This window comes from Fistularia commersonii, chromosome 31 (assembly GCF_037954325.1).
Source record: "Fistularia commersonii isolate RoL2024-O1a breed Wild chromosome 31, RoL_Fcom_v1.0, whole genome shotgun sequence".
NCBI classification, from domain to species: Eukaryota; Metazoa; Chordata; class Actinopteri; order Syngnathiformes; family Fistulariidae; genus Fistularia; species Fistularia commersonii.
The window spans coordinates 6668991-6686588 of record NC_141314.1 but is presented as its reverse complement, the minus strand read 5'-3'; the positions used below and the strand labels follow the sequence as shown (position 1 = coordinate 6686588).

Below are 17598 nucleotides of genomic sequence, written 5' to 3'. Positions count from 1 at the left end.
ACCGCGCGCCGGCCCCGGCTCTCGGTGTTGTGATTGACTTTCCCGGGCTTCGCGTCCTGATGGGTTTACATCAAGATAACATTAAGGCACAATTAAAGCGGAGATTGGATCCTGGCAGAGCCGCCGTCCTCGGGAAAAGGAAACTTAACTCAAAGCCGTTCGGAGGATTTGTTCGTGCTTTCGACGTTCGTTCGCTCATTTCCCCGGCGGCGAGAGACACGAGCGCACGAGACGTCGAGGTTTCTTACAGAAGCGCTTTGCTGAATCCGTGAAGGCTCCGGAGGGGACGGCGGGCCCTCCTCTGTTTCCTCTGATTTTTTTTTTTTTTTTTTTTCCCACATAATTAGCCTTTTAGATTGATTTTCTGTCACTCTCGTAGTGAAAGTTTTTTTGTTTTTTTTTTAATTTAAATAGTCTTAGAGAGGCGCTTTGCACGAATCAAACAGATTATCCGCTTAATTGCCGAGAAAATTTGCCACGGCATCGCACCGCATTACCGTAGCGCGCGTGAAAAGCCGGGCTTGGAAACGCGTGAATGCCGGCCCGATGGGTGAAGCGATGAAACTTCTCGTGATGGTGCGTTCCTGTCAAGTCTTCTACTTAGCGATGGGATGGCGGTGAGTAGCAGCAGCTTCTGCAACCGAACCCCGTCCGACGGGGAACGCCGGCGGAACACGTGACGCCGCCGTTGATGTAAATAATCCAGGTTTGACGTGCCTCCGTGTTTGAGCGACGCTTGATAATCAACTGAACCGCCGCATTCCACCGGAGTTCAATCTCCACTTGCGCCTTCCGTTAAAGTCAGATTGGACAGGACAGAAACCAAATTGAGAGGGTAAATGGTTCCTCATCCATATGAGATGTAAATGAAAGGGTGAGTGTGTTTTGTCTCTACATAAGGAATGAATGGTTGAATGTTTCTACCTGATGAATAAATGTGAGGCTGATCGCTTGTTTCTCCATATGGCCTGCAGTGAGAGGGTGAATGATTTGTCCATGTTCTCCCCGTGTCTGCATGGGGTTCCTCAGGGTTCTCCGGGTTCCTCCCACCATCCAAACATGTGAAGGAGGTTCACTAGAGACCCTACATTGTACATGTACAGTGAATGGTCCGTGCCTTCCTGAGGCGCGCAAACAAGACTGCTATGAATGAGTGAATGGTTGTACGACTCACTATGACCTGTGGTGAAAGGGTAATGTGTGATTGACAGGGTGATGGTTGAATGTGTCTAAGTGATGTGTTAATGGAAGGATGAATGGTTTAGCTGTGTCAAAATCTTCTTGTCGTGGCAACTGGACTTGAATTTCTTCACTTGTAGACATTTCAATCAAGTGGCTTCTTCTGTTTTGAGTATGTCTGCAAATGTGGTACCTGTGATAGGCCGGTCCGCGGTGAACCCCGCCTCTCGTCCAATGACAGCTGAGATAGGCTCCATAGCCCCCGTGACTGCAGGATAAGCCTATAAATAATGAATGCACGAACGAATTAATAAAAAGAGAATAGCAGTTGTAACAGAAGCCGCCTAGAATAGAAGTCATACCTCGTTGTTTTCCGTAGTCCCATAGAAGTTTGTTGATGTTTTGTTTTGTTTTTTTTTGTCCGACTGGCTCCTAGAAGAGATCCAAAGAGAAAAAAAACTCTGATGTTGTGTTCAAATGAAAATGGTGGTAACGTTCCTGGAACAGTGACATAAAACAGGATAAACACAACATCATAAACGGGATTCTTTGTAAAGTTATTACTGCATACCCGATTTCAGTCCGTCACTAGTCGCAGTCGCAGATGGTGAGATCGGTCATTCCGAAGGTTAAGATAATCCTTCTCGGATATAAATTGCTCAAACAGACGATCCTTCTTTCCCGTCGCCTGTCTTTGCTCATTTCAATTTATTTGTAAAAGGTTACATTCCCATTTAATAACTCGGGAAAAGTGCTCAGAAGGCAAGGAACGGGTCAGCCCAGCCGTTGGGTCGGGGCTCTTTATACCTCAGCACAGAGGGAAAACAAACTCTTGATCCCTCTATCACTTTGGAGCTCAGAAGATTTGTCCAGCGGTCGGTTATTGATGTCAGCACCATGTGACGGATGTTTTCTGACCATTTGAAATGGGATTTGAACGCCGAGCTGATTTTCAGTGTCGCCATCGGGGACGACCGGTGACTGAACACTGGCCAGCAGTATCATGCTTTCGATATGGCGACACCATGAAAGCATATTAATGCTCCTCAGATGTCCACAAAGAAAGGCATACATGTATCGACCATCAGTGAGACGGGAGCTCGGACAGTGAGAGTCTTTTCCTTGAATTCATTTTTGTAACGGTACTTCCGTACCGGAAGAGGTCAGGGCAGGATACCCGTCGTCAGTTCTTCCGGTGGCAGCTGGACTTGGTGTCTCTCCTTGAAGTCGTTCCTCCTCTTCACCCAAGAGGCTTCCTCACTTCTCACAGACTGCGGGGAAGCTTCCGGCATACAACTACTGGGGTTGTGGCTGGGCGTCGGTTCAAGTTGAGAGGATTGTTGTGCCACTCGACCTCAGCAGTTCCTTCCGTCGGCATGAGAGGGGAAACCTCTTCAAGAAGAAAAACTAGGTCCAGTTGTCACTGTAAGGTTGGACCACTGAGAACCTTCACAGACTCGGCACATGGTAGTTAGCCGTAGTACGAGTAGATGATGGAAAATTGGTTAAGAGTACCGTAATTTCCAGACTATTGAGCGCACCGTCAAAGTCGTCTTCTTCGGTGTCGGAGTTGAACGGATTCAGAATTTCTCGGTCATTTCATCGGTCCGATGTGACGAGGATAAACGTTTTAGCGGCGTGAAGCTCGTTAGCGTCCCCCGCCCAAAAAAGTCCACATATTAGCCGCATCGTTGTTTACGTGAAAAAGCCGTTGTTTACGGCTTATCGTCCGGAAATCACGGTACTTACACATGCACACACAGTCGCAGAAGCATCAGCAGACACATCTCGCTGCGGTCGTATTCACATCCTGCTCCAGAAGCCGCCACGGTTACGGGCGTAATGTGCGTCAGAGCCGGTGACTGCGCTTTGAGAGGAAAGCAACATCCGAACGAGGTCCATTCACCATCTGCTCCGGAGTGTGATGGGTCGTCTCCTCCCCCACGCCTCCACCGAGGTGGCTGGAAATGGGCCCGATGGTTCTTCTGATCGACAGAAGGACCGGATGAACAGATGTACGTGAAGACATAACCTCTTTGGAAGGGGTGATTAGGAAGCCGATGCTCTTTGTAAACAACCTGCTGGTTCGCACTAACAAACACATTCGGGTTACTTCCTCAGCCTGATCTCTGCGACTCGGTGGGTTGAGATGCTCGAAGAGTCCGTTAGCTAAAGGTTGTGACGGCTCACAGGAGATGGTTGATGAAAGGTGTCCAAGACGGCGGTGGCGCCAGGGGTGCTGAACAGTGGAAGCAGAGCTGGAGGTAGCAGATATGAAGATGTTGCAGGTTCTCTTCGGGAGGGAGGAGGATGAAGAAGATCAGGAATGTTCTGGAGATGTTCTGGAGATAAAGTCAGACTGAGATGGTTTGCATGTGGACAGAAGGGGGGATGGAGAAGATCTGGGTAGAAGGTTGCTGAGGTTGGAAACACCAGGCAGGAGGTCTGGAGGAAGACCAGAGAGAAGGTTTATGGATGGAGGGAAGGAGGACAGGAAGTTTGTTGTTGCGGGAAGGGAGGGTTAGATAGAGGCAGATGATTGGCTGAGGTGATCCTTGAAGGGAGCAGCCAAAAGAAGAAGACTAGATGTTGAGAAGTGCAGTTTGAACAGAGGCATCGTTTGGGACGACAGACTTTTCTCCAGACTCCAGGCAGCTCCAGGAACGTCCTCTCCTCTGTGGTTTCCTCTCATCCCCGAGCAAAAGTCCATTCGAAGACTAGTAAATACTTTTGGAACCTCATCGTTCCTTGAGGTTTTCTTTTTTTTTTTTTTTTTAAAAAAAAAGCAAGTTAAGAGTAGCAAATCGTGTGACATTAAAGTAACGTGAGGTAAATCCAAAGCAGCAGCAGATCCCCTCGGAGGGAGAAACCAAGTACATTTATCCGAGAGGCGTTGGACTTTGTTCAGAGAAAGCAAGTCAAACGACTTTCTGGACAAAAGTGTTTTCAGCGGCTTCACAAAGCTTCGCGGGAGGCGAGCGAGCAAGCGAGACGGGGAAGTAACTCCGGAGTCGAGGGTCGAAGAAATCACCGTTATCTCCTGCTTGAAAATGAGTTTGAGGGACATCCAAAGGAACCGTAGGACTTTCTTTTTTTTTTTTCTTAAACTTCCAGACGTCAACTGTGAGGTTGATGCCGAGCCGTTTTCAAAGCTCATCTGAAAAGCAGCGGCCGCGGCTCCTGAATTTCCCACCGTTTTTTCGCTCCACGCCGTCTCACACGGCGCCGAAGCTTTAACCGCCTCCTGAAATTGGTGATAAAGTGTTCACAATTATGGCCCCAGCTCCGGTGCCAAAATCGTTATCGCTTTAATAACCTGAGTGAGAAAATACAATTAGTGGACTCGGCATCTTCTGAGTCATGACTGACAAACTCATTTGATCTCCAGATTAGATACCGCTGTAATGGCGGACGATTAGCGGTGGTTCCTCCCGCGTGCCTTGGAAGCTCTGCTTCTGTAATATGATCAAAGCTTTTAAAAAGGAAATCTGGAATCGGGCGTCTTGGAGATCGAGATTGTTTGTCTTTGGATGCCGAAGCTTTGCCTCCTTCCCTTTCACAAGTGGACCGAAAGTGTTTGGGTTTGTTCTTTAAAAGTACCGTAATTTCCATACTATTGAACGCACCTGAATATAAGCCGCACTAGCTAAAAATAGCTAAATAGATATATTGTACGTGTATATATGCCGCGCTAGTTGATAAGCTGCAGGTGTCCACTTTGTAACATGAGATATTTACACAGAAACATTTTTATTTCAACTTTTAATGAAGTACATATCGGTAACATCCACAAATATGTACTGGTAATGCTTTTTCCGAACAGCGCCTGCATCACGGCTGATGAAAAAGGAGAATAGTAAACAATACAAGGAAAAGTCCATCCGTTTTCTACCCCCGCTTTGTCCTATTCTAGCTGGTCGCTATCTTCATCTTCCTCCTGCGCACTAAAACCAGTAAAGTTGCCTTCCTCGGTGTCGGAATTGAACAGCCTCTGAATTTCATTTCGGTAATTTCATCGGTCCGATGTGTCGACGCTAAAGGTTTTGGCGCCCCCAAAAATACAGCTGCGTCGTTGTTTTTTAAGCCGGAGTGTTCAAATCGTGTGGGGGAAAAAAGTAGCGTCTTGTAGTCCGGAAATTACGGTATTAGAACTGCTTTATTTTGATATTTGGTTAGTGCCTCACCAAGGTCCATTGTCCAGGAGTGTGAATGACAGAGTGAACGCTTGCATTTCTGAATAACATGGATGGGAGTACATGGTTACATGTCAATGCGAGGGTGTACGGTTGCGTGTCTCTGTACGCGGCCCTGCGATCCACCGGCGTGAAGCCCGCCTCTCGACCAATCACAGGCGAAGCAGACAAGCGATGTAGATGATGAATGAATGGGTGAATATTTTAAGAGAAAAAGCTGGAGAGCAGAGAAGTGAGGTTCGACCGAGGCTAAATTCCAATAACGCGTCCGACTCCTCCTCCAATGCCGGCCGGATCGTATCCTGTCCATATTTCATCGCCTGTGAATTGAAATCATTACCGGTGGAAGTTTTTCTCGCAGAGCGCCGGACTAATTTATGTAATATTGGAAACTCAAACCGCACAGTTTGTGTTGTTAAACCGTAGAGCGAGAGGAGGCGGTGGACGGAAAGGAAACGGAAATGAGGGTGTTTCTGAGAGGAGCCGCGGGACTCCACGGCCTAGATGGAGCTTCGGCCCGACCCGGGTCCCTGTTGGACCTGAAACAGACATTTGTGCAGACACACAAGGCATTCATTAGGACGAGCAGTGTGTGTGTGTGTGTGTGTGCGTGTGCGTGTGCGTGTGTGTGTGTCTAAATAAATGTCTCGATCAGTGGGATCAGACATTATTCACCCTTTAACAAAGTGGCCCTCTGGTGTGTTTGGTGTCTGATTGAAGGCGCGCTCGTGTGTGTGTGTGTGTGTGTGTGTGTGTGTGTGTCACACAGCTGTGGCCCTCTGGTGTGTTTGGTCTCTGATTGAAGTTGTGTGTGTGTGTGTGTGTGTGTGTGTGTGTGTGTGTGTGTCACACAGTGGCGCTTTCTCTGACGCGCTCATTAAGTGTATTTACAAGCATTCAGATCCATGTGAACGGTTGTATGTCTCTTTATGGTGTGTGATTGAGAAGGTGAATGGAAAGTCAACCATTCACCCTCTCATTTTTAAGTCATCTAGTGGCACAGAACCATCACTCCCTCATTCAGACTACTGTTAAATTCAGTCTTTCGTGAAATGACTGAGTATGTGGATGAGAGGTTGAATGGCTGAATATCTCTATATGTACAGGACTGTCTCAGGAAATTAGAATATTGTGATAAAGTTCTTTCTTTTCTGTAATGCAATTACTAAAACAAAAATGTCTTACATTCTGGATTCATTACTAATCAACTGAAATATTTCAAGCCTTTTATTATTTTAATATTGTTGATTGTGGCTTACATCTTAAGAAAACTCAAAAATCCTATCTCAAAATATTAGAAAATCATGAAAAAGTAATTTTTTTTTTTTTATTGCATTACAGAAGATAGAGGACTTCATCACAATATTCTAATTTTCGGAGACGGTCCTGTATGTGGCCCGATGATCCACTGGATATGAATGAATGAATGTAGTTTTTCAATTTTATTTTTTATTTTTTTAACTAGCTCAAATCATCCGGGCGTTCCCCCCTCGTGTGTGTGTGTGCGCCGCGGTGACGGGACCACCTTCCGGGTGATCGCCGATTGCCGTACGAGAAGCCGGAAAGGCCGGGATCTACAAAGGGGCCAAAAAGGAGTGTGTTGCGTGTGAGATGTGCACCCGACGCTATGAGCAAGAAACATCAGAGCGGCAATCCCACAGTGTACACACTCGCACTGTAGCCTGCAGGTTGTTTCTCTGCAAGCTCAGCCTCCCAAGACTCTCTGTTTGTCTGAGAAAAATAGTCCCGACAAAAAAAAAAAAGAAAAAAAAAAAGGTTGGCTGAACTCCATTTGAACCGCGCGCGACTTAGTTTTCCGCCGCCAACAACGAAATGGAACAATTTGCATGCGAGCGCGCAAGCGGGCGAACCCCAATCCGAGCCACGCAAATTGAAGTGTGCACCAGCGACCGGACGCAATTACGAAAGAACGCGGCGGGCGCTTACGGATATTTCTCCGCCTCGTAACTACGGATCGGAAGATTCTACGTTGAGTGGGTTTGATGATTCCAGACAGGTTCCGCATGAAGAAGGTGTTAATTAAAAATTAAACATTCCTCTTTTTTTTTTTTCTTCCAAGGGTCCCTTGGAAAGGGGCGGCGGTGAGTGGCTGCTGTCGGAGCTGGACGTCCTGCTTCTGGCCGGGACGGTCGCACACACCCTCAGCCTGTCGGCCAGCAGCTTCGTGGAGGAGGAGCACCAAACCTGGTACTTCCTGTTGAACACCCTCTGCCTCGCCGTCTTCCAGGACGTCTGCCGCAAGTACTTCCGTGAGAAGAAGGGCTCTGAGGACGAAGACGAGTGCGCTCTGCCGTCCAAAGACTGCCGTCCCCCCGGCCGCCCCAAAGCCGAGGTCCGCTCCGAGAAGTGGCTAGCGTTAGCCACGCCGCTGTTCACCCTGGTGTGCTGCCGCTTGCTGCGCTCCCTCAACCAGACCGGCGTGCAGTGGGCTCACCTTCCTGACGTGGGACATTGGCTGAACAGGTTGGTTTCAGCTGAAAACATCATTTTTCAGACGGGGATACACCGAATTCTTATTTGATAATGAGGATTCTCCCGTCAGGAGCCCACAGAGAGAATATACAGGAAGTCCTCGGTGGTTATCGATGGCTGGAATGCAAAACCTCCTATCTGCAAATTTTTCGATTTTTGGGTTTTTGCATCCAACGGTGAGAAATGGGATGGCTCCACATTTTCAGTCTACGTGCAAGATAATCCCACCCTTTCTTTTGACAGAAATGTCACATGACAAAACTCCTATGTGCACAATGAAGCAGAAAAAATGAGGAAAAAAACACTTACCTGCATTGTCAGTGGTAAACATACCAATTATAACACAGAAATATAGTCTGTGAACAATATAATATTCTTGAATATCTTTAACAAAGACCATACTTCAATCAAATGAAATGTTTTTTTCATTTCCTGAAAAACGTGGGTTTTTTTTTTCAGATAGGAGGTTTTGAATTCCAGCCATCGTTATGTCACCGTCTCCCATAAATTTGCTAAGAAAGTCTGGTTCCGTCATTCTGACGTACAACATTTTAGAACAAATTTCGCGCAGGTGGTATCTGGCGCCAGAGCGGCGGAATACCGTACGTGTCACGCGGCGTTCTACGAGACAGACAGCTTTTTCTATTACGTTCGCCATTTGCACTTTTGATTGCATTTGTGACGGACGGTACCGTATTCGAGCTCTGACTTTCGACGAAAATCTTGATAAAATCTTGCGGTCGCCGCGTGTTTGTATCACCGGCCAAACACGCGGCAACTCCAATCAGCTAACCGCTCTTAGCTTGTCAGACGTCAATCCGCTTTCATCGGAAGATCTGAGCTCCTGTGTGGAAAAACCTAGCCGAAGCAGAGCTACGATAATTAGTCGATTTTATCCGGCGAGGGTTAGTGCCGGCGCGGCATCGAACTATTTTTGTTTATTTGTTCCCGCCAACTGGAGGACGCTTGGCTCAAGCACACTCGCCAGCTTGCCGCTAGAATTGTCGCCCCGTCTAGGGTTTGGAAAGTAGCGTTTATCACCGGCAACACCTGCTTGGCACCGGCGCAGATTTGAGCAGTAAGCAGGATCAAAAGCCCTTCAGCTCTGGCCAATTCACTTAAACAATAAGCTTCAAGATGCTTGAATGCCGTTTGTAGGTGAGAGCAACTTGAAGAAGGCTGTTCAAAAACAAAAAACAAAAAAAAGTTTTGACATCAATTGGTGTTCTACCATTGAAGAATTTCGATTATCGAGCTCCTGAGGCATCGACAGACCTCCGCCGGTCATCCGAAGGAGAACAATGTCACGCTTCCGTCCATTCCGTCGTTTTTTTTTTTTTGAGAAACACTAAAAGTCAGACATAAACTGCCATCATGTTCGGATTACGTCAAGCTAGTATGTTAGCTTTGTGTGCTTTTCACAGCCTGGGTTTTGGGGTGTGAAAACAACAACATGGATGTGAAGGTGTTACTGTTCAACGGGGCGAAGATGAAGTCATAGCAAAACGTTGACAGAGACAAAAATCACTGGACCGCAAGACAGTGACAGGATGCGCCGTGTACATTTTCCACGACGCCTGTTCGTGCGAGCAGAGAATCCGCAACGTCGGTTCGGATCCCGAAGCCTTCGAGAGAATCTCCTCTTGAGACCTTCTTTATAGCTGTGCTTTCCCGGCATGGAAACTAGCAGACCATCAACGGATACTTCAAAAATCGAAGGGAGCCCCGTGTTTTTCCTCGCCGAAGCTTTTTTTTTTTTTTTTTTTTTTGCAGCCTTCGATATTCTCTCAGCAGCGCGGAGCCCAGGATTACAGCTCCGTCTTTAACATGCATCCCGTAGCCGAATAGAGATGTGGAATTTGACCTTTTCCCCGTCCAGCGGCGCCCTTTCCTCCTACCTGCGCCGCCTCTCGTCTGGATAATGAGATCTAGGTTGCGTTCTCGCCCGAAAGCGCCTCGACTTCCAGACGGCTAACGACCGCACGCCGGGCTTCTTTTTAGCTCCAGAACCGTCCTGGACGCTTATTTTAAAAGAAAATGAATCCAGAGTGGAACTGGACGTCATGTTTAAACAAAACTTGCCTAACGGAGAAACTAACGGCAGGAGCTCATTGACACCGATAGCACGTCTTCGTCGTATTTCTGTTCCCGCGTGCGCTTTTAAATCACGCTTCCATTTCCAAATGTAAGGAAAATTTAAACTCCAGGCTTTTTTTTTTTTTTTTTTTTTCGTGAAAAAGCACAACAGCAGCCGTGGAACAGTGGTCGGTAGAAGATGCTGTGTTTATCAGAGATTAGTGAGGAAACAAGGGGGATTTAAAAAGGCAAATTATTTTATTTACTCTTTCATGCTCCACTCAAATTCACTTTTATTACGCAGTTAGCCGGAGAGCAACCAGACGCCATAAATTCTGTTTTTATTTCAGCGGGTTATAACTAACATTTACTGAAGCGCTGCCGACATAATCATTTCTCTGCCCTTTTTTTTTTTTTTTTATAAGTCTCTTTTGTCCTCCTCGAGCAAAACAAGTTTATATTACCCACCAAAAGACATAGAAAACCTCACCGATAGCATTCGAAATGAAATTCCATCGGGTCCCGACACCAAACCCTGCGGAGCACCAGAGGGCCTTCAGCTAAAATGTCTTTCAGAAATATTCATTAAATAAATGTTGAAACCCAAACCTTTTTAACCTGCAAACTGATCAATGCTCTCGGGGTGATGTTATACTTTTCTATAAGGGGACAGAAAAAGGAACTGGATTCATTTTCTTCTAAAACTACATTCATAATCAGTAGAGGGAAAACAAAAAAAAAATCCTTCAAAGATGTGGCGGGAGAATTCAAAGCTAAATGAGAGCGTAAGCTTGGATTTTAGGTCGGATTCGACTTTACGGTCGCTACACGTGTGCGATCACGGGGTAACGAAATGCGGTTTAGCAGCTCGCCAGAAGTGCAAAAGAGCAAAAGGTGCAGATATAATATAAGAATGAACAGTATACACATGGTATTATACATATTTATTCCATTCATTCATTATCTACACTGCCAATCGCAGGGCCATATATGGATATACAGACATTCCTCCTCTCATTCATTCATCATTTAAAGACATTCAACCATTCACTCTGTCTTTTACATCACATAGAGGCATTCAACCATTCATCCCCTTATTCATAAGTTATATAGTCATACAACTATTTACCCCTTCATTCAGCCGTCACATAGACACATACAACCAATCACTTATTCGTTTATTCGTATAGTGCAGGGGTCTCGGACTCGCGGCCCTCTGAACAATATTTTGTGGCCCTTTGCCTGAAATCAAATCTTTGTGTTAGTTTTTTTCTCACATGCATCCTGGGGGTTTTATACAGTGGGTTTCAAGAAAAAAAATGGGCAAGAAAAATGAAAAAGTAACTGTGAGATGTATTTTTTGCTTCAAAATTTGAAAACAAAATGATTTTTTTTTAAGGAAAAAATGTCAAGTGATATTGTTAAAATGATCTTTTCATATTTGTATAAAAATATAAAAACCACAAAAACGACAGCAAAAAAAAAGGGCAAAATTAAAAAGATTGATTATTGATTTAATAACCAGAATAGCCACCATCAGCCATGTAAACATTATGCCTCCTCTTATACATGCTAACAATCAATCATCCAATAAATTCTACTGGCCAAATTTCCCGCGGTGACAAGATTTTCTCTTTTAACTCAACCATATTTTTAGGGTGTAATTTCATCCATTTTTTTCTAAAATTCATTTTTAATATCAATTCGTCATATATTTTTTTTAGAGAAACAGTTCATTACATATAAAGATTTCTATAATTTACCTGTTTACCTCCTTTACACTAAAACAAAGGAAACAGTTGGACTGAGTGTTACTTCTAGGTAATGATTTTGTTGGTCCGGCCCCCTTGACAAGGGTCTTCAGTGAAGCTCCTGCATGTGTTTGGACTGTGGGAGGAACCCGGGGAACCCTGAGGAACCCCACGCAAACACGGGGAGAACATGGAGACTCCACACAGAGATCCAACCAGGCGCCTTCTGGCTGTGAGGAGGAGGCGCTAACGGCTGCTCCACCTCATTAATATTCCTCCATAATACATTCAAATCTTTTCCTTCCTTTCTTAGCAGCCCGTCATTCAGTACTTTCATTTGCAGTTTTCTTCCTCGGAGTGTCATTTTAAAAGTCCTCTTCATCACGTGGCCCTTCTTCACTGTGCTTCTTCTCTCAGCTCGGAACACAAAACCATCCTCTCCCTCCTGGCCGCCTTCTGCCTGCTGCTCATTTACCTCCTAATTCAAAGACGGTGCTCCTGGGTGTCCAAAGTGGCCCTCGCCCTCGGACTTCTGGGTGTCTACAGCTACCGGGCAGCTGTGGGCAATGTTGCCTTTCCCTGGCAACACTCGGCCCGAAATACGTCCAAGTAAGTTTTGTTTTTTTTTCTTCTTATCTTCTCCTTCCCCCTCGGTTTCCGTCGCAGTGTCGTCAGTTAGAGGATATCATCTGGGGCCGTGACGTCGGAGGTAGCTCCTGACAGGATGCTCCCTGGAGCAGGGCTGCTCTGCCGCTTTGCACCGAGATCAGCTGATTTAAATGTGAACTGCGTCGGTTGCATTTTTTTTGCGGAGGGGGGCCTCCAAGATCTGAACCAATCAGATACCTTTCCTTCCATCTGCAGAGTACATGGAGGCGCCACTGAAGGCCTTTCTATCATCCATCTAGTGCAATTTGGATATTCAACTTCGCCATATTGAAATATAACATTTGATCAAATACAGATTTGAGTTGATTAGCTCGACCCCGACTAGCCTTTTTTTTTTTTTTTTTTTTTTTTTACAAATTTTAATCGACTTACTGTTACTGTAAATCTTCGCTTCATGGTACCCAAACGGAAAGTGCCTTTAATTTAATTAATTACGTTGGAAAAATGTCCCAAATGAGATTTGACTGCCGGACTAAATGGCCTCCTGTAAGAAACGCGGCGTTAGCGAGAAGCCTCTTCAACCCTGACCCCGTCCTGATTCCTACCGAGGACAAAATGAAAGTAGCAATCCACATCGGAGAGGAGCGACGGGGTTGATTGAGGTGGTGACCGAAGAGGGAGCCAGGAGGTTTGCACATCACTTAGCCGGTATGATGCCTTTTCGAAATTAAGATCTCGGCATTGAGCGTAGAGAACATGCAAGAACTATGGGACCCCAACGGGATATACTTTAGATGAACATAGAGATGATGTGGACTGAGGTGGTTGGGACATGGACAGAGGAGGGACGGAGAAGATCTGGGGAGAAGGATGCCGCGGATGGAGGAGTTTATCAACAATCCAAGATGCTAAAGTTTTAGCATCCAGCAACATTTGTGACTTCTCCTTCTTAGCAAATAGCTTCTTGCCCATTGGGTGTGTAATAAATTATGAGACAGCGGTACGGTCCCTCAGGCCATCATTAGCAGATAAAACATGGAGGGAAAACATAATCTTGGACGTCTCGTAATTGCACTGACATTGAAAATGTTGCATTTCAGGGTTGGTAATCCCACAGAACTGTCATGTTGATTTGTATTCCACTCAGTGTTGACAACGTGGGCATGTTCAAACACTGTTCCCGTCATTTTCTTGATCCGTGCCTTCGCAAGCTGAAACCGGAGACTCCTGTGAGCTTAAATCGGAGGGTTCTTTCCGAAAAAGTAGATGTGGCCTAGGTATCTGCAAAATGTAGGAGTACGGCACTCCCTCTGGTGTCCTGCAGGGGCACTCCTCGACTGAAACCATTAGTCGGATTGAGGCGTCCCGACTTGTTGTTGGTGGTTGCTGGTTTTGTAAAGGGCGACCCTCCATTTGGAGTCGCATTAACTACACCGTAGGGTGATTCGGGGGTGTGGTTACCATGGTGACTGGTAGGGGCACCTGTACACCTGGCGCGAGTAAAGTTATCCTGGAGTTGGGACCTTGGTGCCAATGATTTACGCTGCTTATCCCCGATAATCTGTCCATTATGATGACAGTTATCAGAGGAGGCCAGGAAGAGGGGATATTGAAGACCTCCCAGATCCTCAGTGTCTTCATTTTTTACTTCGCCGACTGTAGCTTGGCACGGAGCTATCTTCCGCTAACCCCCTTCTCCTCCCCCCTCGTCACAAAATAATGAGTGTGCAGGGCTGTGCTGTTCCCCTCTGTCTAGTTTCCCCGACCTCCCTTCATCCAGCGCCGGTGCCTGGCCCCCCCTAACCTTTCCTGTTCTCTTTTGGCAGCCTCTCCCACTAGCTCACCTAATTAAAAGCTCAACCTCTCAACCCAACCCATACAAATACACCTTAGCACACCCCTGTAGTGACCCCGCAACCTCCTGACAGACTAGATGATTGACAAGGTTGTTCCAGTTGGTATGCTCTACCAGCCTTTTCTTCAGACTTCAAGAACGTAGTCATCACGGGCACCAAGCTAATGCTCTTTTTTATTGATTTGAGCAAAGACGAAAGTCCCTTTGTCACTATTGGGACTTTCTGCAGTTCCTAGAACCTTTTCAAGAACCGGGCTGTTTCTTATTGCACTCGGACAGCAGAGGAACCAGAGACCGTGGACCTCAGCTTCCAGAACCGTTTTAGCTCCCACTCCGAGGCAGGGCGTTTTTACAGTTTACTCGTATGTAGTAGATGTTTGATAAATGCTGGTACTGACGGCCAGACGGCCTATGGCGGCCACAGCTCAGATGTTTACTTGGGACGAAACGGACAGAAACAGTGTGAAATGGTGCGATGAGGAGCTCCAAGTTCTCGGATGCTATGCCTCAGACGGGTTTACAGGGCTCGCAGAGGGACACCCACATTTTGGACCAGAATAGGTGCAGAGTTAGCTTATGGCTAACAAGGTTCCTCACACAGGCCGAAGCAGTGCAGGGAGGAGATAACAACACTTCAACCATCTGATAGTCCATGGTTGTTATTCCATGAATGCTGAAGGTGCACGTCACACCAGTCCCTATCATGGTCCCTCACTGCCCGTGGAAATACAACTGAAAGGTGCCCCTGGAGGAGGAGGCTACTTCTGGAATTAAATTCGAGCCGAACACTTCTTAGAACTCAGTTCTTGAAAAATTTTTCAGCCTGAAAGCGTCGGATTTGTTTGGAGATCTATCACAGTAGCATGCAATTTATCCCGGGTGTTTTAACTTCAGACATGGTAAGCCCGGAGAGAAATGAACAACAACAATGGCTGTATTATAGGGCTGTAAAGGTTGCAGCAACTGAAAGTCCGAAATAGCGACAAATATACCTCGGCTGTGCCCATTTTCAGTGACCATATATTCTTGTTTCTATTCGGTCGAAGTACAATCATCTACCCGACCGCAACGGAGCTAAAACACGTCCCTCCTTCCAAACTAGGCTGGAAAGCAAGAAAGGAAAGGCTTTGTAGAACAGCACCTTTTTCTAATCTTGTCTTCCAGGGTAATGCCATCTGTGTCTTTATCAAAGTAAAGTCCCTAACAACTCCCTCCTTCCCCGCTTGTTTTACATTACATTAAATTACATCATTTGCCAGATGCCTTTGTCCAAAGCGACTCGCAAAAGTGCATTTCGTCATCAGCGCCAAGTCAAACAGGCACCATAGTCCTCATGAGCCCGATGAGCTCAGAGGTGGCATGCATTGAAGAATTTTTGTTTTATGCCAGGGTACAATGGAAGCTCCAGAACGGTCCAGGTGTAAAGCAGACTTTTGTCTTTCGTATTTCACCGTCACTTGAACGAAGACTTCTCTGGTGTGACGAAGGTGGAAGCCCCAAATCAAAAGAGAAGTGAGCGTTGTCTGGATCCTTGCTGGACTCACAGGTCCAAGTCTGTTTGTGTCACATGAACCTCAGCATCTGATAGTTGGAGGTGTTAAAAGGCAAGCGTAATGCCACTCTCTTGGGGGGAGATTTGCTCATCATGGGCTCATATTCTTTGATAGTTTGCCCCACCCTGGATTATGGGCACTTTACAAATTCAAATAAAAGCCTTTTTTTATTTTTATTAACTCAGTGCAGTCTTGCATCGCAGCCCACAAGCTCGATTGTAACAATTATTAAACAGGCTTCAAATTCACCGTCAAGGTGGTAGCCTCATCATGGGACTCCGCAGAAGTGCAGCTGGAAGACGGCACCTTCCCCGCCTGGGACTTGTACTCTTCTCTCGTGAGGAAACCTGAAATTTTGTGTCAGAAAGAGAGCTCCCGTGGAGACGGAGACTTTCACGAGAGGGACATCTTTTCCGGGTTGAAAGTACAGCCTCGTCCCGTCAAGCCTGAGCGAGAGGTGGAGCACTTTCATCCAGGTGCTGATGTCTTTCAGACAGACAGCGATGCGTCTGTCAGTCAGAGCATTTCGGAGGGGAGGGGTGGGAGAGACGACTGCACTCGGCACTGCACTGCCAGGAGAAGCTATAGGAGGACATTTATTTGTGCCTCTTGCTGCTATTGTGTCTTTCAGAATGGCCAAGCAGACAGCGTTTCAAACTAAAGTTTCCCGTCCCTCCGGCGGTTTTGGCCCGTATGTGCCTCGGTCACTTTATCAGCACAGCAGGTGAATAGACGACGATTATTTATTTGGATAATGGGTTTGGACAAGTACAGAGGAGATTGCTGACGTTAGAACTACCAGGCAGGAGGTCTAGAGAAAGACCAGAAAGTCGGTTTGTGCACGGAGGGAAAGAGGACAGGTAGTTATTTGGTGTGACAGAAGACGATGCAGAGGAGAGGGTTAGATGGAGGCAGATGATTGGCTGCGGTGACGGCTAAAAGGAAAGGGAACAGCTAAAAGGAAAAGAAGAAGTCGTGTCAAAAATCCAAGATGCGAAAGTTTAAGCAATAAGCAGCACTTCTGACTTCCCCCTCTTAACAAATAGTTTCTCGCCTGTTGGGATGTGTAATGAATTATTAGACAGCGATACAGTCCCTCGGGCCATCATTAACCAGTAAAATATGGAGGCAAAATCATCTTGGCAGTCTTGGCTGCGGTGACCCCTGAAGGAAGCGGACGAAAATGATAAGTAGAAGGAGAATGGATAACAACAGATCCAAAGCCCCGTTGGTTTCCTGCACTGGTAGCGCTAATTGCTAATTTAACTTCGCCAAGTTAGCCACGACTTGTATGTATTTTTTTTTGTTTTCCTCCTCGGGAACATACCTTCTTGCTCAGGGCATCCTCCAAAATATCCAAGTAGATGCACAGTATAGGTGGGCTGCTGGGGCTCAGTTAGTAGACTTGGCAACCCTCAATCATGCTAAAGTGTCCTCGGGCAAGATACTGGCCGCTCCCGGCTGCTCCCGATGTTCAGGTTTGCCTCTTGCAATGCAGCTCTCCCACCAGTGAGATCCAGTGTAAAGGCTTTGAATGCACTACAGTGGCCCCTTAAGATACAAATTTTTCAAGATACAAAGGGCAATTCAAGCAAATTTTATCCTTGAAATATGAAAAATGTTCATTTTATGAATACGAGAGGGAGAACATTTAAATTGCGGTGGGCGGCAAGCGAGGTCCCGCTACTCAAATCCGCTTCATGACGCCGCTGCATCTTCTGACTTGGCGCCGCTCGCTGCTCCCAACTAGAAGAATGCCTTGCAGCTTCCGGCATCCCTCGGCCACTTCATACAGTACACAGATCTCGTGCCGTACTCTTGCGTGGCATCATTTTATATCTTTGTGCTTATTTTGTGTATTTTTTTCAATCATCATGGGCCCGAAGAAA

At 46.3% G+C, this 17598-nt stretch overlaps 1 protein-coding gene across 1 annotated transcript in view; it reads left to right on the top strand.

Moving 5' to 3' along the window:
* Positions 1-17598, top strand: part of pigg (phosphatidylinositol glycan anchor biosynthesis class G (EMM blood group)) — an 87008-nt gene that overhangs the window by 45177 nt on the left and 24233 nt on the right. The window contains exons 9-10 of the mRNA XM_086178691.1: positions 7453-7856; positions 12110-12301. Of these exons, the coding sequence (XP_086034817.1) occupies positions 7453-7856; positions 12110-12301 (596 nt within the window). The remainder of the gene's footprint in view (positions 1-7452; positions 7857-12109; positions 12302-17598) is intronic.